At 40.7% G+C, this 25,476-nt stretch overlaps 1 protein-coding gene across 1 annotated transcript in view; it reads right to left on the bottom strand.

The window, feature by feature from the left end:
* The window catches only part of Ccdc150 (coiled-coil domain containing 150), a 103,542-nt gene extending 79,620 nt beyond the window's left edge, over positions 1-23,922 (bottom strand). Inside the window, exons 1-5 of the mRNA XM_028765785.1 lie at positions 23,726-23,922; positions 8,434-8,597; positions 4,858-5,078; positions 4,571-4,749; positions 848-916 (exon numbers count right to left, since the gene is read on the bottom strand). Of these exons, the coding sequence (XP_028621618.1) occupies positions 848-916; positions 4,571-4,749; positions 4,858-5,078; positions 8,434-8,597; positions 23,726-23,782 (690 nt within the window). The 5' untranslated portion in view covers positions 23,783-23,922. The remainder of the gene's footprint in view (positions 1-847; positions 917-4,570; positions 4,750-4,857; positions 5,079-8,433; positions 8,598-23,725) is intronic.
* Positions 23,923-25,476: the final 1,554 nt, after the last annotated feature.

Genomic DNA, 25,476 nt, shown 5'->3' with positions numbered 1-25,476 from the left:
GCCCCGCACAGGACTGATGTCGAAGCTTCCTCCCTTTTAGCTAGCTGTCATAGTACTGGAAGGTACTGGAGGAGACCAAGCTCAGCCAGCTGCAAACCTACAGCTACAGTAATGAGCTACAGTAATGGTCTGCTTGTGAAGATGCACTCACCAGTGAAAAAGTAACAGGAATGTCACAGGAATAACCAATCACTTTCTGATTGTATTAAAGGCCCACTACACAAGATGGAACCCATGTTTGGCACCATCACTGGGACCAAGAACCTGAGGCTAGTCAGGTCATAATGAAGAACTACTTTTACCTGGAGGTAAAGGGGCAAAGCATTAAACTGACAGACCAGGGCATCTCGAAAACTTCATCAGAGAAGCTTCCTTCTGGAGTAGGTGACAGTTAACACAGACCCATAACTAATTTGACAGCTTTTAGTAGCCACTCCTTTCAGAATTCCAAACATTTAAGTTGACATGAAGGTCTCAAGGTAAAATAAGAAGTGTAGAGTTTTCCATCTTAACATGTCTTTATAATAAAATGTCACACAAAGGTGAAGGTACTCACTTAACAACAGCCTATGGGCCACAGTATGTGTTAACTGTTTCTCTACTGGCTCAGCAGGGTTTATTTTGTTGTTGTTTATTTTATTGTTGTTGTTGGGGTTTTTTTTTCAGTTATAATTATGGCAGTTTTGACACCTTTAGCAACTGAGGGCCTTACTTTTACTTTAGTTACAAGTGGCATGGTTTAAGTATTTATACAATGACACAATTTGCTTTTCAAAGGATTCATTCTTTCTTGATGTCCCTCTGAAATTCCAACACCTCCTTCAACATCTCCTATCTTTTCTCTTACCTCTTGAATTTTAAGGTTCATTTTACGCTTTGTGGTCTTTAGCTCCTCCTCAATAACAGTGGCATTCTTCTAAAAAGAGAAGAAGGAAAGATCTAATAACCTGAAGTGACAGGAAGAAACTGTCTCTAGGTGGATCGTGTCATAGTCTTTTTTCCTGGCAGTGTATAAATGCTATTTTTTTGCATGTGCATATGCATGCACACATGTGCCTGTGCATACACACACATATCATATGTATGTGTGTACATGTGTGCATATGCACGTGGAAGCCAGAAGTTGATAACTGGTGTCTTCCTGGATCACCCTCTACCTTATACATCAAGGGCCTCTCACCTGAACTCAGACATCCTTTAACCTGCTAGTGTAGTTAATCTGCTTGCTCCACAGACCATGCTCTGAAGGCTTGGGATGTCTTGCTTGCTTAGAAGTCAGGTGGTTCGTGGGGATTCAAACTCCAGTCCTCACATTTGCACAGTCCATATTCCTATTTTTGTAAGATTTACTTTTATATGTATGAGTGTTTGGCCTGCATATATATGTGTACTGTGTACATGTATGGTATCCATGGACGCCTGAAGAAGGTGTCAGATCCCCTACAACTGGAGTTATAGACAGTTGTGAGCTGCCATGTGGGCTCTGGAAATCAAACCTGGGTCCTCTGCAAAAGCACAAAGACCCTTAACCACTGAGCCATCTCGTGTGTGCGCGTGTGCGTGTGCGTGTGCGTGTGCGTGTGCGTGTGCGTGTGCGTGTGCGTGTGCGGTGTGGTGTGTCTCACTATGTAGCCTTGGCTGGTCTGGAACTTACTATGTAAACCAGGCATAGAGATATATGGCTGCTTTTTAAGTGCTGGGATGTACCTAAGAAGGCATGTACCACCACTACCAGTTTCAAATACTATTCATGCTTAGGAAATCAGAAAGAAAATTATAGCTTTCGTTATTTACTCTTTTTAAATATTATTAACGGCACCACAATCCTAGATATAAAGATGCAAGTTATGGTTGCCTTCTTACCTACCTTCAGTTTATATCCTATTACAGATTCTAGAATATCAATAAAAGAATATCTAGAATATTCTTTTACCTCTCAATAGCTATAACTCTCGCTCTGACCCATGCAGAATCATAATCAGCACAAAGGTCCCTACGTGGTCCCTTTGTTTCCAGTCTCCTCTTCCCCACAGCTAATGCACAGTGACATCTTCCTGTCATCTTGTGATAAAACTCTCTATCATTCTCTACTGAGTGATCCAAGGTATTGATTATTCTTGATTTTTAGATGCTCTGTAATGTGAAATTAGCTAATACTCAGCTTATTTCCCAAAAATTAACTCTCACTTCAATAAAGCTGGAGTTTACCCATTTTAACCCAATGTCACCTAGCAGAAAACTCCGAGTTACATGAAGAAGACAAGCATGTGATGACCTTGGACAAGAAACTTCTCGGCTCCATTATTCTTATTAAAATACACTGTTTTAATATTATGCTACTTCTTAAGGACTTTCAAAATAATCTGATCATCTATCACCTTGCCTGGTCTGTGGCAACAGAACAATGCTGCTGGTTTGCTTTCTAAACAATATGGCTTCTTTGCTGCCTGTGAGTGTACTCCCTGAAATGCCGTAGGGACTTCACCTTCAGATCTATACTGGCCGAGGGTTCTTCTCTTCTCAAGCATGCCTGAACACTCTTCCTATGCACTTACTGTTTTTTCTCTGCTTTCTACTTTGGCTTTTTCCTCTTTAACTTATGGTATGCCTTGACCTCCCAAACTACAGAGTACCTCTTTTTTTTTCCTTTTTTTATTATTTTTTTTAAATCAAATCATAATTTTTACTTATTCACACAGGAGTTATAAACACAAAAAGGCAGGACATGAGAAAAGGGTTGACACCGGAGTGTGGGTGTTCAGGGGGAGTACAGATATCTTTCAGAACAGGGTATGGGCTGGGTGAAGGTTCAGGGGACAGGTCACTATGACTCACTTGGTCTATGATTCACTTGTCCTTATCTAAGTTGGTGTTATCTGCCAAGGCTACCTATTTAAAAGGTCTATGACCATAAAAAAGGTCTATGACTACTCAGGCTGGTAAATTTCCACAAAAGCTGCCTGTGTACAATAGCTTATAGCCATCTGTTTCAGTGTTTATCCACAGAGACCCAAGACTTGGTGTTAGTATACATGTATGACAGGCCTATTGCTGATTTTAGGCCTATGGCTGATTTTAGGCCTTCAGTGTAGAAGCAGGGCTGCCCCTGACACCTCCTCCCTTCTCTAAGTATAGAAGGGCTGTGGCAATTCTAAACTTGTGAAGGCGGGGATAGAGGCCTGACCTCCAGTAATTAAAGGGGACTTTGTAATGGCTCCGGTCCCCCTGTCATTGTCCAGTGAGGCATGAGGGCCATACCCATCCCGATGTCTTTTTCCTGGAGAGGGGATACTTTTGACATCAACCCCTATGCAGTCAGGCTTGTCCCTCAGGGAATCCAGAGAGATATTTTTAACTTTTATTTATATTCCCTTGCAGTGCTTAGCCTCGAAGCCTAAGCAAGAATTCAGATCACCAGTCAGAAGGGGTTCTGGGTGGCCCCTCTCTGCTAGGTCTAGGGGCAGAAGTCCCCTCTTTTAGGTTGGGTGGAGATGGGTTTTGGGAACACCCTGGATAGACAGCCTCATCTTCAGTCTCGTGGTCCTCCGTAGCTAACTTATGATAATGTATCTGATAGGTTTTGCTACCAAATTATTTATCTGCTGTTTCACAAAGTTAGCCTATTTAAGGCCCAGGAACCAAAAGAAGTAAGCAAAAATAACCCAATTAATGGTCCCAAGATGGAAGGAAATAGGGTTGACAACCATAGAGAGGCTGAAAACCAATTCTTGTACCAGCTCTCATCTTTCTCTTTCTCTCTCTGTCTTTTCTCAGGGCCTTCTCTGACCTTTTTCATGCTCTCTTTAACTGTCCCTGTCTTGTCTATGTAAAGGCAATGTTCTTATTTAAGGGCTGTACACAGTCAAGAGCTATACACAGTCTTTTCTATTATAAAAGAGTAAATCTATGCCACAGCTATGTGGAAGGACCCTCTTACCCTTAAAGGGAATGGCCTGGACCCAGTTCTCTTATGGGGCCGAGGATTGATAAGCCTGTTTGATACCACAGAAGGCACAGCTAAATGGCTACCAAAAAGATTAATGAAATAAACAGATACCCCCACAAAGCCAGGCCCAACCATAAATAAGATGAATAATAACTGATATCCAGGGAAGAGACATCTCCCTGAGAATTCCCTTCTTTTTCCTTTCCAGGTAAAAATGAATCACCCATGATGTCTGCTGTTAGAAGTTCTAATCCAGATGCTGGCCTCCAAACTTATACTACTCAGACCCTTGACGGGCCATTGACAAGAACATCAAACAGCTAGAGATTGACATCACTAATCTGAAGAAATCCCTTGTTTCACTGTCTGAAGAGACCTCCAAAACTTAGTGTATCTCTTAAAGAGGGTAGAGTCTAGATGCTCACTATTCTTTATACACAGCAAGGAGTCTGTGAACTACCACTGACAACACACACCAGTGGAGGTTATCAGTGCAGACAAATTTCAAATGTTAAGAATCTAATATCAATATCACCCATCTGTGACACTCAGATTTATGGGGCTATTTGTCTCTTCTAGTGGAGATAGATCAGGGACAATGCACTACAGAACATGACCACAAACCTTTGTCTCCGTGGCGATTTCCAGAGTGGCAGTCAATCTTTGCATTTCATCCTGTGCCCTGTTTTCCTCCTCCTTGACAACTTTCAATTGCTGGTGCAAATTCATCACTTCAAGTTGCAACAGCTTCAGGTCCTTGGAATGCTCCCCCTGTATTATATTTAGCTGATCATTCAGAAAAGCTATGGACAACACAGAAGACAGCAGCAGAAAGGTGAAGGAAGCACAGATTCACAAACCCATCAAGCACTCACATAGAAGCAGATTCTCCACAAGCTCTTCATGCACACCTGTTTTCTGTGGATTCAATTCCTTTTCAGTTTGTAGGCGAAAGATGTTCATCTTCAAGGACTGGATGAGATTCTCCAAATAACACATTCGATTTACCAGAAATTCGTAGTTCTTCCATAAAATACCTGGGCTTTCTGGACAAATTACTTCATTTGGGACAGGACTAATGGCTTTCTGGCTGGCAGGGTCTTCTAAATAGTTTGAAGTTTCTAATTGACCTCTGGAAAAGCACCCAAAACCAAATTATATAATAATATTTCTACTGTGGTAACCCAGCCTTTGAGCCAATGTCATCTTTCTAATTAGAATAGCAGTGACAGCAACAACATGGTGGGACACAAGGCTCCTGACTCCTCTAGACAAGAATGCACCAAATAAGCCCCAGAACACAGATCAGTTCTTTCTAAGACAGAACAACGTGAGACTCTCCCACTACGCAATTGAAAATATCTATGCTCAATTCATGGGCAAAACTGAGGCACAGTCAGATTCAATCTCTACTCAGGGCATGCATTGAACTACTAGGACAAAATCTCCAGCTTCTGAATTTTCCCTAAGGAGAGAAGCAGGTGAAGTACATCACCTTGACTTCAGTCAAAGGTTTGGGCTCTTAATCTCCTGGCCATATGAACAAAAGGGAGCAGGAGTATACATGCCTCTAGACCACAGAACAAAATGACAGTTGTATAAATATGCAAACACTTCCAAAGACTTGATTCCCAGAGAGAAGAAAGATACAGGCTTAAATTCAAACGCTCTCAGTTTCTCCCTGTGTCCTTCTTCACTGCTGCTGACAAGTTAAGTAGACCAGCAAATGGGGTTCTAGCAGCTTAAAAAGGAGCTCAGTACTTCCCAAGCCTTCTTTCTCTCCAGCTTATCCTACACCTACCAATTAACTAAAGTAAACTGATGAAGGACTGCATTCAAATTCTCGTAGCTCTCTCTGTGGAAAGGAAGGGACACTTGGGAGTCTTTGCAGATCACAATAATAGAACTTCAATGCCTGGAGGAAGCATAGCACTTTCAGAGTGTTCTCCAGCCTCATTGCAGTGACAACCCCAGGTCGGCAGATTTTTTCTAAAATGCTTCTAAAGTTGAATACCCTGTCTTCTATAGATTCTACATGAATGGCTAGCTCTTTAACCACCTAGCTCTGGGCTTGATGGGGTTCTGTATTTCTGAATGTCCCTAAACAACCAATAACAGACAGGTAGGCATCATAAGCCCACCTCCAACAACTATTCTCCAGAGTCAGAGGTACAGCGTAAACGAGAGCAGACACTTCAGACACAGACCCTCTGCCAGTCAGTGCAGACAACAGACAAGAAATGTCTGCTCTCAGTTTCATCCTGAGGACAGAGGAACTACAACAGGAAGCTAACATCCCAACCTTTCCAGATGCATCTAGATGGCCTGTCCTTTATTACTGCAAAGCACTGAAAAGCAAAAGTCATATGACTATTCCAATAAATGCAGAAAAAATTGACAAATCTAACATCCTTTCATTAAGCTGCCAACAAACTACATATAGGAGGAATGTTCCTCAACACAGTAAACGACACACACGACAGGACCAAAGTTAATATCATAACTGCAAAAAGTTGAAGACTTTCCTCTAAGGTATGAAGTAAAGGCTAATGAGATATCTAATTTCATAAGGAGCATTGAACAGAGAGTTGTAGAAGCCCTAGCCAGGGAAACCAGGAAACAACAAAAATAAAAGGCATTGACATTAGAAAAGAAATGTAACTGTCCAGTTTCGCTAAAGATACTTATGTGTAGAAGACAGTAAAGAAAGGTCTAGGGATACGGCTCAGTCAGCCAAGTGCTGCCATGTAAGTCAAGTGCTGAGTTCAAATCCTCAACACCCCCACAAATAGCAGCAACATGGGTTGACACTGGCTAACTTCCTCAAGTTAAGCTTCTTTAACTTGCTAAAGCTGCTAAAACCTCAGTTTTTGAGACAAGTTCTCTCACTGAAATTTTATCTCATCAATTAGGCTAGACTAACTGGCCAGTAATCTTCCTGCTTCCACCCCCCCACCCCCCCACCCCCGCCAAGTACTAGAGTTGCAAGCACTGATATGCCCAGCTTTGTAAGGGTTGCATAGTGGGTATATGGGTGATGGTCCTTGAGGTCTGAACTCAGGACCTCAGACCTGCATGGCAAGCAGTTTATACTGAGCCATTTCCCATCCCTTCGGTTGCTTTTAAATCTGAAATTAAAAAATAAAAACCTTTTATGTCTATCAACACAAAACATGATACATAAAACATGGTAAATATTAATTTTAAATAGCAATGTAGGAATTAAAGTTAGCATAGAAGTAATATAATTCAGATTTTAATAAAAATTTAAACAAAATAATTAAAATTCTCATTATTTTACTCAGCATTTATACCAAGTTTAATCTTTAAATGCTTAAAAGTAACTTATGGGCCCTACAACAGCAACTATACTACTATAATGTTTTAATGTGAGGCACTCAGAAAATATATAAGACATTTCTAAAACAAACCACACCAACAAACTCCATATTGGCTGCATAAACATGTATTTCCCTTATCATTAACAAACCAATAAACTTTTTTTTCTGGTTTTTTGAGCCAATAAACTTTAAAACAAAAAAAGTTCTTTCGTGATACAGGTGGGAAAAATAGTTCGGTTTTAGTGTCTGATTCTAAATTGTGAAATAGTCAAGGATTTCAAACCTGCCTCTTAATTTATAATAAATATAATAGGGAAAAATCAAGACCACATTAATGGCATGAATCGTTTCAATTTTTCCTTTGACTGATTTCCAAATAAGATCTAAAATAGCAGCCATGGCTATGTACTATGGTTTGTATATAAAGTGTTCCTCAAAAGCTCAGGTATTGACGATGTCTTCCCCACTCTCCTAACCCTGCTCTTTATGGCTGTCATGAGGAAGCACATCTGTTCCACTAAGTCTGCCATGATGCTTCACTTCAGGTCCACAGGACCAAGAACCCAACTTCTGAAATGGAGAACCAAATATAAATCCTTCCTCCCTTAAGATGTCCTGAAGGGTGGTTTTGTAGTAGCAACAAATATCTGACTAACAGTAGTGGTTTGAATGAGGTATCCCCAAAGTCTTAGGCATTTGAGTACTTGATCCCCAGTTGATAGCCCTGTTTGGGGAGATTAGAAGGTGTGGACTTGTTGGAGGAAGTGTGTCACTGAGGGTGGGCTTTGAGATTTCAAGAAACTCTTGCTACTCCTATTATCTTCTGTTTCCTGGTTGCTGATCAAGGTGTGAGCTCCCAACTGCTGTTTCAGCTATCTGTTTCCTTCTATGTCCACCCCACCACCATGAAGTCATATCCCCCCAAATAAGCCCTTATAAGTTGCCTCGGTCATAGTGTTTTATCAAAACAAAAAAGTAATTAAACCACATACTCTATCACAGAACCACAACTCTATCTAAAAATACACTTGTGTCAAAGTTCACATGGAAACATATTTTCCAAAAGTATCTATCTCATCTGCTTTTTACTAGCATTAAATTAAAATTCTGCAAACTGCAGCATTCTAGTTAAGTTTTCTTTGTTACCGTCTGTCACCATATCCTAGCATTATTAGGTCGTCTCTCAGAGAGCTGGTCTGTTCCTCAACTATCCTCATCTTCTGCTGAAGCACCGTAAAGGTTTCAGAAGCTGTCGCATTGATGTGGGTTGGAGACAGGACTGGTCTACACACTGTAGTTTCCATATGCATCTAAGATCAGAAGGTTACAATATTAGCATAGGAGGTTTGCATATTGTTCAAAACAGTCACTGGCCCTTCCTTTGAGAGGATTACACATCCTGTCTTATTTACTAGGGAATGGATGTAGGTCCTGTTTTGCTCAAATATGGGCAGAAGCTTTAAAATCTAACTTCTCATTCTCCATCTTTTTTTCCCCTCTTCTGTGAGGTAAATGACATTCTAGATAGATTTGTTCCACAGGTCAGGATCCCAGAGTGACAATGACATGCAACATCTATGACATACAGTAAACATGTATATCATGTCCATTACTATGTAGCATGGTAAGTTGTTGAGGATTACTGAGTAATTTGTTGTCATATTATAATCTAGTCTGTCCTATTTGCTATCTGTAGTCACGTCATACAGACCTAAGACTTCCGAGGGAGTATTGTAGCACCTAGTCCCTTTATAACATCATAGTTTATTAAGTATCCTCCAGATACTGATGCTGAAGTTTCGGTACCCAGCATGCTGGGTCCAATTATTAACAAGTGGTTGATCTTGGCTATATTAACTTCATCACAGGACTAATGTTTGATGAATTTACACTGAATGAGCTAGTGGGGGGTAAAACCTCATTAGAGGCAGTAGTAGAACATTGTGTGCATGTCTGTGAAGGGCACTGCTTTCCTAGACTCCTACTGTTTACCAGCCAGTAGTGGTACTCTGATATTCTGCCATGATGATCTGCCTTTCCATGGGACAACAGTAACTGGGCCACATAACCATAGACCCAAAACTATGAAAACAGGAAATACAATAAATCCTTCAACCCTAAGTGGTTCTATTAGACTTTCTGTTGCTACAATAAATAACTGAGAAAAACTTAAAAGGTGGTACTCTGGCTCACAAACTAAGAGGCTTCAGTCCAGCGTCATGAGAAGGGTGTTGTAGAGCAGAGCAGCTCATAACACAGTGGTCAGTCAGTGGAGAAAGAGATGTGTGCACTAGCAGGCTTTCTGTTTTCCTCCCTTGACCAAGCTCCAAAAATGTGTCTAAAGAGCTGGTATACTACTAGAATGTTTGAGGGGTGGAGATATAGTTTAGTTCGTAGTGTTTGCATGTAGCCCTGTTCATTCACTAGCACTGCATAAACTTGGCTTGGCAGCACGTGCCAGGCCAGGCCTTGGAAGGTAAAGGGAGGATGATCAGAAGTTCAAGGCCACACTTGGCTACATAATACATCTAAGGCCAGCCTGTCCTTCGTAAGACCCTGTTACAATAAACACACAACAATAACAACAAAAACCCACTAAAACATTTATAGGAGTAAATGAGTGAAGATGTGGCAGTCACTGCATAGTGCAGAGAACACCATGACCTTAGAAGGAAGAGACTTCATCACTATCTACTGTCCAGTCTCTCTGGACCATGGACACAAAGTAAAGAAGCTCATATCTACTAATTCTTTTTCATGCCTTAAATTTGTAAAGTAAAACAAACAAAAAAAACTGAACATACATCTTACTTTTCTATTGCTATGAAAGACATCATGAGCAAGGCAATTTATAGAAGAGTTTATTTGGGGCTTAGAGTTTCAGAGGGTTAGAATCCACAACCATAATGGTAGGGACTGTGGCAACAGGCAGGCAGAACATGTGAGCAGTAGCTGAGAATTTACATTATGAGACAACAGCCATGAGACGAAGAGAGCAAGCTAAATAAGGGATGGTGTGGACTTTTGAAATCTCAAAGCTGCCCTTGGTGACATACCTCCCCAAATAAGGTCACATCTCTTAATCCTTCTCAAGCAGTTCCACCAACTAAGAAGAAGCAAGCATTCAAACTCATGGGCCTCTATGAACCATTCTCAGTCCATCCACCACAACATGTATCCCTGAAAGAAGGAAAACAAAACAACACCAACAGGCTAAGGAGATTCCTGGTCATGCTACCGTATTACTCAGTATGACATTTCTTGTGTAACAAGAAGGAAAGCCCTCGAACTAACCCTACGGAACTGGTTGTGCTGCCAAAATACAGGTCTAGAGCCGTCTAAGCTACATGGAGAGAAAATGGAGCAGTGCAGTGGATAAATAACATAGTTACTGTCATTCTATTTGTGTCAACTGCTAATCTTGTGTTTGCAAGGTTGGAGGTAGGGGAGGAGAAAAAATTAGAACAAGTGCTTAATGAGGCTTGTGCAGACATCACTGATTCCTTTGTCTTCTCTCCAAAAGACACTAGAGAGGAAAGACCACATGTCCAACATCCTTTGCAGATGGCACATCTAGGAGATGCATACTAGCCAACAAAGCACCAGGCAGAAATGAACAAAGGAGAGTCTGGGAAGACTTTTAGCTTTCTGATGAAAAACAGAAATAATAGCTGCTATCATTTCCTTCTCCCATGTAAGGCCAAATTTTCAGGGCTCTCCTGCAGTAAGTCATTGTAGAGGACTGAATGTGAATGGCCCCTGTAGGCTCATGTGTCTGAAAGCTTGGTCTCCAGCTCGTGGAACTACTTAGGAAATATTAAAAGGTATAGCTTTCTTAGATGTCACTGCAGTGGGCTTTGAGGATAGCTCTCTGTCTCATGCTTGTGGATGAAGATGTGAGCTTTCAGTTACTGCTCCAGCATCATGCTTGCATGTCTCTCATGTTCCCCAACATAAGGCTCATGATCTCAAACTCCCAGGTTAAATATTTTCTTCCTTAAGCTGTTGTTGGTATTTTGTCACAGTTGTAAAGTAACTAAGACAGCCATACATGCAGTACATACATATATACAAGCAAAGATGTAGCTCACCACGCAGCACTTACACACAAGCAGAGACATGGCTCACCACGCAGCACTTACACACAAGCAGAGACATGGCTCACCATGCAGCACTTACACACAAGCAGAGACATGGCTCACCATGCAGTACTTATACACAATCAGAGACATAGCTCACCATGCAGTACTTACACACAAGCAGAGACATGGCTCACCACGCAGTACTTACACACAAGCAGAGACATGGCTCACCATGCAGTACTTACACACAAGCAGAGACATGGCTCATCATGCAGCACTTACACACAAGCAGAGAGATGTGGCTCACCATGAAGTACTTACACACAAGCAGAGACATAGGACTTCTCACACATATTCAACCTTTCTGTCCAGACAGATCTAGGCTTGTATACTGTCCAATTCCTTCTGTCTACCAGACTTCCTTCCACCCCAAGCCATTTCCAACCTCTAGACCCAATATGCCCCTATACCTACACTGCTTCCCCAACCTGTACTGTCCACAACAAACTCAGAACAATCCATATGCTCAGATCTCCAAAGAATACAAACAATGTGAAAGATCAAGCCAGTATCTTCTCTAAAAATTCCACCAACCCAAAGAGAACCACCTAGATGAACTCCAGGACACAGAACTTAGAAGAACAATCATAATTTCAACTTTAACAGGTAATTCAAGGAATTTAAATAAAACACCAAGAAACAGCTCAATGAAGTTAAGGTGAAAGAACTTAAGCAAGTGTTGCTGTCCTAAAATCTAACAAAAATAGATTTCAAATTGAAATTAATCAAAAGAGTTAAGAAGGGACACTTTATTCCAATCAAGGGAAGAATTAACCAAGAAGATATTACTATCCTAAACATACATGTAGCAAATTTCAGGACACCTAAATTTGTTAAAAAGAACAAAATCTACTTCTGGATTTAAAGATACAGATTAGCATGATTAGTAAGTGATTTCAATATCCCACTTTCTCCAATAGACAATTCATCTGACAAAAAATAAACAGAAAAACATCGGAATTAACTGAACATATATCAAATGGACTTAATATCTAACAGTGTATTCTAGTCAAACACCAAAGAATGTACATTCTACTCAGTACCATATAGGAGCATATAGGAGCTTTTCTAAAATAGACAACATCTCAGGATACATCAACAAATCTTTATGAAGCGCTCTGGCAGACGGAGTATGGCGAACTTGGCAAGCACAGCTAGCACGGGCAGTACAGCCAGCATCACAAGCATGCAAGCAGGACACCTACAGGTTTTGCCCTTCACGTGTCCCTCTCCCCCTTCCTAAAAACCATTACATTACATTCCTAAAGTCAGTCACCAAGGTCTATTCCCCTACTTGGCCACTTCCTCGTCTTGAGGCTGACTTCCAAGGTCCAGTTATTAAAGTACTGAAGTCCAACGATCAAAAGCCCCTATTTGACTCACCTAATTAACATGTCCATCCAAAACAAATCTACTCGTCCTAATGCAAGGTTATCTTTCTTCTCTATAAAAATTGCCATTGCCTGTGGGCCAAGTCTGCCTCCTTTCTATGCAGAGGCAGCCCTTTGTCCCTCCAAGGCACATATTTTCCACCCCTTCTCTCTTGTTTCCTTCCCTCTCCTTCCTCTGTCTCCCATGTTTGTCTCTTATCCCTTGCCCTTCCTTTGTGCTGAGAACTGGTCTTGGCAAGTCGTGTAAGGGATCTGGTCCTTTCACATTACAAAAAAAGAAAAGGAAAGGAAAGGAAAGAAAAGAAGAGAAAAGAAAAGAAGAGGAAAAAGAAAATCACTCTTTGTATCTTATCTGACTATAATGCAATAAAACAAAATTAACAGCAAAAAAGAAATTTCTAGTAAATATAAAAACTCATTAGGGATGAAATAACTTATTAAAGAATGATGGAATGGTCAAAGAAATCAAGATAGACACTTCCTGGAACTAAATGACAATAAAAACACAAGACAATAAAATCCCTGGGACACCATGAAAGAGGTCCTAAGAGAGAAATTTATACCTCTAAGTGCCTACATTAAAAAAAAAAATCATAAAGAACACAAGTAAATGACTAATGATGCAATTCAAAAAGTTGGAAAAACAAGAACAAACCAAATCCACAGCCAATGGCAAGAAATAAAAATCAGAGCAGAAGTCAACGAACTAGAAGCAACAATAACAAAATACAAAGATTCAACTGATCTGAGAGCTGGTGCTTTTGTAAGGGTAAACAAGATTGACAGACTCTTGGCCCAACTAACCAAAACAAAGGCAGGATCCAAATGAACAAAATCAGAAATGAATAGGGCAACATTTCAAATGACATCAAGAAATTCATAATACTGTAAGAAAAATGTGTACTTTATTAAGCTTGAGGAGAAAGATGTGTTTCTAGATTCAGCCAAACCACCAAAATTAAATGAAGAAGAAAACAAAAACCTAAACAGACCTTTAACAAATGAAAATTAAATAATAATAAAGATTTGCAGCTTAAAAAAAAGTTGAGAGCCAGAAGGATTCCCAGAATTCTAGCAGATACTCAAAGAGCATATATACAGCTGGTCCTTCTTAAACTAGTCAATAAAAGAAAGAAAGAAAGAAAGAAAGAAGGAAAGAAAGAAAGAGAGAGAGAAAGAAAGAGAGAGAGAGAGAAAGAAAGAGGGAGGGAAGGAGAGAGAGAAAGAGAGAGAGAGAGAGAGAGAGAGAGAGAGAGAGAGAGAGAGGACTCCCACAAAGCTAGTATTGTTTTATTAATTAAACTAGATGAAGGTAAAGACACAATAATGAAGAACAAGGACAAAGAATAAGAAGAGAAAGAAGGAAAACTAAAGGCCAATATCTTTTATAAATATTGACTCTAAATTACACAATAAAATACTTTAAAGAGGATATGGACATAATACATCAAAAAGATTATACATCATGACCAAGTTGGCTTTATCCTTGAAATGCAGGAATGTTTCAACATATACAAGTCAATAAATGTAATAAAACACATAAATGGCCTTAAAGACAAAAATCCACGAGATCTCAATAGATGCAAAAAAAAAAAGAAAAGAAAAAGAAACTTTGACAAAATCCAAAATGCTATCATGAAAAAAGTTCTAGAGAATATAGGGCTAGAGAGAACATATCTCAACACACACACACACACACACACACACACACACACACACACGCTACACACAAGAAATATACACCCAATGTGATCCTAAATGAAGAAAATTTTGAAGAAATCACCCTAAAGTCGGGAATGAAACAGGGATGTCCACCATCCCTACACGGTGCTCAAAGGACTAGCTGGAGAAACAAGACAAAACACGAAAGGAAAGAGAAACAAATAGGGAAAATGTGCTTAAACTGTCCCTATTTGCAGATGACATGATATTACACATTAGAGATCTCAAAAATTCTACCAGAAAACTTGTAGAAACCATAAAGAAATTCAGCAACATGGCAGAATACAGAATCAACTTCCACAAACAAATAGCTTTTCTATATTACACCAACATACAGAGATGATAATGGATATGTTCTCATTCACAATGTACTAAAAGAAAATAATGTATGTAGGAACAAACCTAATTGAGGAAGTTGTAATGGTTTGAATAGGTATGTCCCCTGTAAATTCATGTGTTTCAATGCTTGGCCTATAGGAAGTGGCACTACAAAGAGGTATGGCCTTGTTAAAGTATGTGTGGTCTTGTGGGGAAAAGTGTGTCACTGTAGGGGCAGGCTTTGAGGTCTCATCTGCTCAAGCTATGCCAAGTGTGGCACACAGTCTCCTTCCGCTGCCTGAGATGAAGATGTAGAACTCTCAGTTCCATCTCCCAGCACCATGGCTGCCTGGATGCTGCCATGCTCCCCACCATGATAATGGGCATCATGAAACTATAAGCCAGACCCCAATTAAATGTTTTCCTTTATAAGAATTGCCATGGTCATGATGTCTCTCTTCATAGCAATAAAACTCTATCTAAAACAGAAGTGAAGGAGCTATATATGATGAAAACTTTAAACCTTTGAACAAAGAGATAAAGACACACACACACACACACACACACACACACACACGAAGGAAAGACAATCCATGCTCATGAGTCAGTAAAATTAACATTGTGAAAATGACCATTTTCCAGAAAGTTATTTACAGATACAATGAAATCACAACCAAAATCCCCATCTCATTCTTCACAAAAAGAGAAGGAAAAATAAATAAATAAAAGATCTTAAAATTCATATGGAACCACAAATAATCCCAGAGAACCAAAACAACCCTAAGAAAAAAAGAACAATGCTGGAGGGTAACAGTTCCAGATGTTAAGATATATTACACAGCTGTAGTAATAAAAACAATATGGTACTGGTATAAAAACTGACACAGAAGAACCAAACATGAATACACAGCATTTCAGGCACTTAATAGTTTACAAAGATGCTAAAAGTATATGCTGGGGAAAAGCAAGCATCTTCAACAAACAGTGCAAGCATGAAGTTAGACTTGAACCTATCACTGTCAAAGTTAGGGCCCAGCCCATGGTGGGTGGTACTGTGCTGCTTAGTCATCCTGGGCTCTACAAGCAAGATGAGCAAGCCATGAGGTACAAGCCAATAAGCAGCACCCCTCCATGGCCTCTGTATCAGCTCTTGCCTCCAGGTTCCTACCTTGCTTAATTTAAGTTCCTGCTGTCATGGCTTTCAATATGAACTGTTACATAAAACTGTGACCAGAATTAAATCTTTTCCTCCTTACATTGCTTCTGGTCATGGTGTTTTGACACAATGATAGCAATCTTAACTAAGACAACAGCTTTAAAAATTGTGACAATAAAACTAATGGAAGTAAAAATTACCTCACAGTTATCAAATAAGTATCATTCTCTGCTAGGAGAAATATTTTGAAAGACATTCTAGGCCCTTTTGGCTATGGCAGACACCTAGCTGGTCTGCTCCCGTGAAGACACCATATCCTGAGCCATCCAAGAGGAGCCACTGCATTCAGAGCAGCAGGTAAGAACCTTCCTGCACAACCCTACACCCCAGAGCCAAAACTGGGAGACTGGGGCACTGAGAACCCATCAGCCACCCAAACCCCCACCTCCCCAGAATACCACTCCCCTTCCGCCCATCCTTGGTCCAGTTGGCTGGGGCAGACTCCTGCTAGTCTAGTCCTGTAACAACATCATATCCTGAGCCATCCTAGAGGAATCACTGCACTTAGAGCAGTGAAGGAACCACTGCACTCAGAGCAGCAGGATTTCAGGATCCCAGAGGCAGCCTGAGTCCCAGGAGTTCTTCCACCCAGGAGCTCAGGATCACAGGAACACAGAGACATTTGGACTCTAAGCAGTTCTAACACAATCAAGATAAATGGAAAGACAGGCTCCAGTCAGAGACAGTGAGTGCAGGTAGCACTAGAGTTAACCAGATGGCAAAAGGCAAGCACAAGAACATAAGGAAGAGAAACTAAAGTTATAAAAACTAAAGAATAAAATTGACTTTCAACCAAAAGTTATCAAAACAGATAAGGAAGGACACTTCACACTTGTCAAAGGAAAAATCAACCAAGATGAACTCTCAATTCTGAACATCTATGTTCCAAATGCAAGGGTACCCACTTTCATAAAAGAAACCTTAATAAAGCTCAAAGCACAGATTGAACCTCACACAATAATAGTGGGGGATTTCAACACTCCACTCTCAGCAATGGACAGATCATAGAAACAGAAACTAAACAGAGACACAGTGTAATTAACAGAAGTTATGAACCAAATGGATTTAACAGATATCTATAGAACATTTCATCCTAAAACAAAAGAATATAACTTTTTCTCAGGACCTCATGGTACCTTCTCCAAAACAGACCACATAATTGGTCACAAAACAGGCCTCAACAGATGCAAAAAGACTGAAATAATCCCTTGCATTCTATCAGATCACCATGGACTAAGGCTGGTCTTCAATAATAACAAAAACAATGGAAAGCCCACATACACGTGGAAACTGAACAACGCTCTACTCAATGATGACTTGGACAAGGAAGAAATAAGAAAGAAATTAAAGACTTTTAGAATTTAATGAAAATGAAGGCTAGTCATACTAAAACTTATAGGATACAATGAAAGCAGTACTAAGAAGAAAACTCATAGCTCTAAGTGTCTACAAAAAGAAACTGGAGAGAGCATACACTAGCAAGTTGACTGCACACCTGAAAGCTCTAGAACAAAAAGAAGCAAATACACCCAAGAGGAGCAGACAGCAGAAAATAATCAGAAATCAACCAAGTAGAAACAAAAAGAAGTGTACAAAGTATCAACAAAGCCAGGAGCTGGTTCTTTGAGAAAATCAACAAGATAGATAAACCCTTAGCCAGACTAACCAGAGGGCACAGAGACAGTATCCAAATTAATAAAATCATAACTGAAAAGGGAGACATAACAACAGAAACTGAGGAAATTTTTTAAAAAATCATCAGAAAGCCTATACTCAACAAAACTGGAAAATCTGAATGAAATGGGCAAATTTCTAGACAGATACCAGGTACCAAAGTTAAATCAGGGTCAGATAAACCATATAAACAGTTCCATAACCACTATAGATATAGCAGCAGTCATTAAAAGTTTCCTCACCAAAAAAGCCCAGGAACAGATGGTTTTGGTGCAGAATTCTATCAGACCTTCAAAGAAGACCTAACACCAATTCTCTTCAAACTATTCCACAAAATAAAACAGAAGGAACACTACTCAATGCATCCTATGAAGCTACAATCATACTCATACCTAAACCACTTGAAGACCCAATAAAGAAAGAGAACTTCACACTAATATCCCTTATAATATCGATGCAAAAATACTCAATAAAATTCTAGCAAACCGAATCCAAGAACACATCAAAACAATCATCCATCATGATCAAGTAGGCTTTACTCCAGAAATGCAGGGGTGGTTCAATATTTGGAAATCCATCCACATAATCCACTATATAAACAAACTCAAAGGGAAAAAAAACCCACATGATTATCTCACTAGATGCTGAGAAAGCATTTAACAAAATTCAAAACCCCTTCATGGTAAAAGTCTTGGAAAGATCATGAATTCAAGGCCTATACCTAAACATAGTAAAAGCAATATACAGCAAACCAGTAGCCAACATCAAACTATATGGAGAGAAACTTGAAGCAATCCCACTAAGATCAGGGACACTAGACAAGGCTGCCCACTCTCTCCCTACCTATTCAATATAGTACTGGAAGTCCTAGCCAGAGCAGTTAGACAACAAAAAGGAAGTCAAATTGATACAAACAGCAAAGGAAGAAGTGAAAATATCACTATTTTCAGATGATATGATAGTATAGTTAACTGACCTCAAAACTTCCACCAGAGAACTCCTAAACCTGATAAACAACTTCAGCAAAGTGGCTGGTTATAAAATCAACTCAAATAAATCAGCAGCCTTCCTCTACTCGAAAGATAAACAGTCTGAAAAAGAAATTAAGGAAATGACACCCTTCACAATAGTCAAAATAATATAAAATACCTTGGTGTGAATCTAACCAAGCAAGTGAAAGATCTGTATGACAAGAACTTCGAGTCTCTGAAGAAAGAAATCAAAGATCTCAGAAGATAGAAAGATCTTTCATGCTCATGGATTAGTAGGATTAACATAGTAAAAATGGCCATCTTGCCAAAAGCAATCTACAGATTCATTGCAGTCCCCATTAAAATCCTAACTCAATTCTTCACAGAGTTAGAAAGAGAAATTCTCAAATTCATTTGGAATAACAAAAAACCCAGGATAGCAAAAACTATTCTCAACAATAAAAGAACTTCTGGAGAAATCACCATCCCTGACCTCAGGCTGTTTTACAGAGCAAGAGTGACAAAAACTACATGGTATTGGTACAGAGACAGGCAGGAAGATCAATGGAATAGAATTGAAGACCTAGAAATGAACCCACACACCTATGGTCACTTGATCTTTGACAAAGGAGCTAAAACTGTCCAGTGGAAAAAGGATAGCATTTTCAACAAATGGTGCTGGTTCAACTGGAGAACAAAATGTAGAAGAATGCAAATCGATCCATTCTTATCTCCTTGTACAAAGCTCAAGTCCAAGTGGATAAAGGACCTTCACATAAAACCAGACACACTGAAACTAATAGAAGAAAAGGTGGGGAAGACCCTTGAATACCTGGGCACAGGGGGAAAGTTCCTGAATAAAACACCAATGGCTTATGCTCTAAGATCAAGAATTGACAAATGGGACTTCATAAAATTGCAAAGCTTCTGTAAGGCAAAGGACACTGTCAACAGGAAAAAAGGAAAACCAACAGACTAGGAAAAAATCTTTACCAATCCCACATTCGATAGAGGGCTAATATCCAATATATACAAAGAACTCAAGAAATTAGACTCTAGACAACCAAATAATCCTATTAAAATAGGGGTTCAGAGCTAAGCAAAGAATTCTCAACTGAAGAAACTCGAATAGCTGAGAAGCACCTAAAGAAATGTTCAGCATCCTTAGTCATCAGGAAAATGCAAATCAAAACAACCCTGAGATTCTACCTCACACCAGTCAGAATGGCTAAGATCAAAAACTCAGATGTTAGCAGATGTTGGTGAGGATGTGGAGAAAGAGTAACACTCCTCCATTGTTGGTGGGATTGCAAGATGGTACAACCACTAAGGAAAGCAGTCTGGCAGTTCCTCAGAAAAAGTGGACATAGCATTACCTGAAGACCCAGCAATACCACTCCTGGGCATATACCCAGAAGATGCTCCAACATATAATAAGGACATATGCTCCACTATGTTCATAGCAGCCTTATTTATAATAGCCAGAAGCTGGAAAGAACCCAGATGTCCTTCAACAGAGGAATGGATACAGAAAATGTAGTACATTTACACAATAGAATATTACTCAGCTATTAAAAACAATGAATTCCAGAAATTCTTAGGCAAATGGATGGAACTAGAAAATATCATCCTGAATGAGGTAACCCAATCACAAAAGAACACACATGGTATGCACTCACTAATAATTGAATATTAGCCCAAAAGCTCGCAACACCCAAGATACAACTCACAGACCACATGAAGCTCAAGAAGAAGGAAGATCAAAGTGTGGGTGCTTTGGTCCTTCTTAGAAGGAGTAACAAAATACTCATGGGAGCAAATATGGAGACAAAGTGTGGGACAGAAACTGAAGGAGGGGTCACCTGAAGACTGTCCCACTTGGGTATCCATCACACGTGCAGTTACCAAAGGTAGACACTGATGTAGATGTCAGGAAGTACATGCTGACAGGAGCCTGATATAGCTGTCTCCTTAGAGGTTTGCCAGAGCCTCACATAGACAGAGGTGGTTGCTCACAGCTAACCATTGAACAGATCATGTGGTTCCTGATGGAGGAGTGAGAGAGAAGACTGAAGGAGCTGAAAGGGTTTGAGTCCCCATGGGGAGAGTAACATTACCAACCAACCAGAGCTCCCAGGGTCTAAACCACCAGCCTGGAAGCACATAGGGAGGGACCCATGGCCCCAGCTGTATATGTAGAGGAGGATGGCATTTTCAGCCATAGGTGGGAGAGGAAATCCTTAGTCTATTGAAGGCTGGACGCCCCAGTATGAGGGAATTCGTGGGTGGGTAGGTGGGAGTGGGTGGGTGGGAGTGGGTGGGTGTGTGGGGCCACATCCTTATAGAAGCAGGAAGATGGGGAATGGGATGGGGGTTCCTGGGTGGGAAGGAAATGGGAAAAAGGGATCACATCTGAAATGTAAATAAAATATCCAGTAAAAAAAGAGGAAGATATTCTAGGCCAGTAACTTCCAGGAAACACAGACACACACACGCACAGCCCAATATTATAAGCAATGTATTAGCAAAAGCTAAATGCCTTTGAAAGAGGAACTCTTACTTCTGTGCACAGAGATTCCATTGCCACACTGAATAATAGCTGATCTATTTACTACCCACTTAAATAAAAGATATTCTCTGATGTTATCATAACCAACAGAAAGTGGCTTTGTTAAAACACATAATTGCCTCACATATCTAACAAATATTTCCTGAGTGTTCATTGCCAATGAGATCTGCTATAAGCACTGGGAGGACACAGGGAACAGTCAAAACTCCCTGACCGTATGGAGCTTGTCTGTCAGCTGACCAAAGACAGTAAGTAAAATTCAGTTTATTCTAAAAAAAAAAAAGCATGGGATGGAAATCATGAAGGTAAACACCATGTAAACACCACTGTAACAGTTCTGGTTTTCCCAAGTGACCACTCAGAGCATCAGAGATTGCTGTGACATATCTTTAACTTGATTGAGCTAGCCACCCTATTCCAGATGATACAAGTACTGGGCTAAAAGTAGGAAGACCAGTTTGGGAGGCTGTTTGATAATGTAGACAAAAGCCTCTGCAGCTGCCTGGAAGCAGGTAATAGCTGGAATAGTAACAGAAGATCAGATCCAGACATGTTTCCGTTTTGCTGGTAAGTTTGATATGAGCAATAACAGAAAGGAAGCAGCCAACTTCATAAGGCGGCTTATTTCATCAATATTTATTTATTTATTCATTTATTTATTGCCACAAAGTGGACTAGTTTGGTGGTTTCAGTATACCCTGGCTTATGCAGGCCAAACTGGTAAGCTCCAGAGTCAGTGAGAGGTCCTCTCTCAAAACAGTAAGTTAACTAAGGATTGGGAAAGACCCACATGTAGAAACAAGAAAATACAGAAACAAAGACATATACATATGTGCAGGCGAGTGCATACATACACACACACACACACACACACACACATACACACACAGAGGAGAAGAGAAAGGAAGGGAAGGGAAGAGAGAAAAAGAAACAGGGTGGAGGAGGGAAGAGGAGGGCAGGGGAGGGAGAGGGAAAAACAGAAAGCTATGCTTCTGAGTCAAAAAGTAAAGACAGAAGACAAGCTCTTCCACGAGAGTGCATAAGGAGTTACACAGGTCACTGGAGTAGGGACTCTTCCTATGAGAATTCCCAGTGTTAAGGGCAGATTTTTTTTTTTTTTTTTTTTGGGTGGGGGTCAAAAAAGGGGTTTTTTTTTTTTTTTTTTTTTTTGTTTTTCCCAGAAAAGAGGAGAAAGGAGGCAGCAAAAGGAAAAAAAAACTGCCTTTCTGAGACCTCAGAAAACACACAAGCTTACCAGGAAGGGTCTACTAAGGAAGGAATATATAAATACATCTCATTAAGGCTTATTTATTTATTTACTTATTTTTAGGTTTGAGGTAGGGTCTTGTGTAATCCAAGCTTCCCTCACACTCGCTGTGAGGATGACTTTACACTTCTCCTCAGGTCTCCACCTCCCAGTGCTAGAATGACAGGCACACACCACAAAATGGGCTTGGCAAGCCCCCTGCTGTACTATACCTCAGGTTCCTCCCATCTTAGGTCTTCGATGTTTCTTTCTGCCTTCTGGCTTCAGTTTTTTCTCTTCAGGTTGCAAAACAGAATTTAGTCCTAAGCATTGTCTCAACCTGACCCATGCAGGTGAAGTTCCTGCTGTCTTCGTCAAACCATGGACCACGTCATTTGCAAAAGGAGTTATTGGCATTAACCATATCATGGCATTTGTAGCATAGGCTGACACCACCAATTTGTATTCATGTTCCTAAAGGGTTTCCAGATATCTGCTGTAGGCATCAGAATGGATCTTACTGTCACAGAGCATGCAATTTCTATCAGAGGAAGGAAACAGGTATGTGCTATGTCCCAAATAGTGCCTGCAAAGCAGCTGGTATTAAATAGCCCTTTATTTCTCTCTGCCTGTCACTGGGGAAGTCCACAAAAACCAAGAATCCGTGTGTCCCATGTTGATTCAAGTAGGGTTACAATCCTTTATTGTTGTTGTTGTTGAGTTTAGCATAGTACCTTGGCTTTTGTGGGTGCCAAACAAACACGATAGTATTTAACAAAGATCTATCCCAGCACAAGCAAGAAACAATGTACAAATGAAAATGTGTCGCATCTAGGAAGCCAGGCAGGGAGGATAACCAGCGCCAGAAAACCAAGCCTTAATGTCGAAAAAAACCTTTCCCAGGAACCTTCAACTAACTGTATACCTAAATAGGGAACAGCAGCTAAAGTAGCGGTCTCAGCGACTGGCCACCCTTCTGCAGCTGTGGTCCAACCAAAGCCAACTTTACTTGAGGCCGTTTTCACAGTCAGAGTACTGAAGGGAGGTAAACCGAGACTCTAGAGGTCTCGAGGGCGGGACTGGACTCGGGCTGGGAGGGAAAGGAACCTTGTTCTGAGGCGTGGTCTCTCCCCTAAGCCGCCCACCTCACCGCCCACCTCAGCTTCCTGTCTGGGCCCGGCAGCCTCACCCCTAATTCATCCACCAGCCCGAAGCTCTGTCCTGCGGCCACCAAGTTTGTTTCCATGGAACTAAAACAGCTCTTTAAACCAACCCGCTCGCCAGCGGAGTTGCTCCGGTACGCAGGCGCACCCGAGGTGAGGCATGCCGGGAAGTGTAGTTTTCCCGGCCCAGCAGGGCCCTCCGCATGGGGAGGGACCCTGGCCGGAATCCCTCAGCGCTCCGGGAAACGCGAGGCTACGTGACCCGGATGACGCCAAGCTCCATTGTGCTCCCAGCAGAGCACGCTGGGAAACGTAGTTGCTGCCCTCTCCTCACGTGTGATGGCTTTGCCTTGATTACTAAGCGCACCCTGCAGGAAGCAAGAAGAGTCCAAGATCAGATGTTTTCAGTTGTTGGAGGACCAGAGGATCAAATAACGTCTGAACTATGAGAAACTAACGAATTTTTGTTAATGAGCACAAGAATGTAAAAATCAGCTCGTTCTTGTCAAAAAATCCACTCCATCCTTTCATGATGATAAGGTAGAGAGTAAGCCACACAGACGCTACTCTCTAGTCTCTTCAGCATAGATTATGATACCTGTCAATAGACAGGTGAATGAAGACATAGGAGAGGAAAGAAGGAAAGGAAGGAAGGGAAGAGGGAGGGGAGGTGAATAAAAAGTGTTATGTTTCTCAGTTTTGCCTTAAAAGTGTTTACACTTAGCCGGGCAGTGGTGGCGCACGCCTTTAATCCCAGCACTTGGGAGACAGAGGCAGGTGGATTTCTGAGTTCAAGGCCTGGTCTACAGAGTGAATTCCAGGACAGCCAGGGATATACAGAGAAACCCTGTCTCAGAAAAACCAAACCAAACCAAACCAAACCAAACCAAACCAAACCAAACCAAACCAAACCAAACCACCAAACCAAACCAAAAAAAAGTGTTCACACTTCATGAAAAACCGTCTATAGTGAAAAACAAAGCTCTTCCTTCTGGATGAGGGCATCAGCTCTCTAGTTTACCTAGTCAAGTCTGAGAGTTCTTCTCACTTACTTAGCAGGTGTCTTGACAGAAAAACTATTCTGAATCTTGTCATGATAGAGGCCTCCTGAGCTGGGGAGAATGCTTGCCCATCAAGCCACAGCTGTGAAGACATAAGACTGTGAATGACCCATGAAAAGAAATGCCTTAGTTCAAATAAAACTTTAGACATAAAAATGAAAATGCATTTTTAAAGCATCAGTGCAAAAAAGCTGTTAATTTTCAGTGTATATATGATTTCCCTTCCAGTCACCAAGATTTTTTTCTGTGGAAAAGATGAAGGACACATGTATTCACTCCACAGAAAACCCTTAGGCTTTGCTGAGATGAGAAAATTCACGTTCTCAAGTCTCCCGATTAGGCAGTAGTCAAAGAGCTAAACTGAATAAGTTTGATGCCTTTTACTTCTTATATTCATCACCTGGCAAATAAGAATTTAAGTGAAACAATTGCAAAGTCATAGAACTGTATTAAATGGACTTAAGCTATTTGAATACAGGAATTTTGCTACTTTAAAAGTTTGTAAAAGATTATTTATTACCCCCCCCACACACACACACTTTGTGTGTGAGGGGCAGGGAGTAGTATTTTCTCATAGAGAAGTCAGAGGACAAGCCAATCCTTTCCTTCAATCACATGGGGCCTGAGAACTGAACTCAAGTCATTGGGCTTTGCAGCCAAAGTGCTGAGCCATCTAGCTACTAAGTACAATGCCTGGTACATGCAGGCATGGAAAG

The sequence above is a fragment of the Grammomys surdaster genome, unplaced genomic scaffold, assembly GCF_004785775.1.
Source record: "Grammomys surdaster isolate TR1022 unplaced genomic scaffold, NIH_TR_1.0 165, whole genome shotgun sequence".
Taxonomy (NCBI): domain Eukaryota; kingdom Metazoa; phylum Chordata; class Mammalia; order Rodentia; family Muridae; genus Grammomys; species Grammomys surdaster.
The sequence above is the reverse complement of the archived record's forward strand: the minus strand, read 5'-3'. Positions and strand labels throughout refer to the sequence as shown.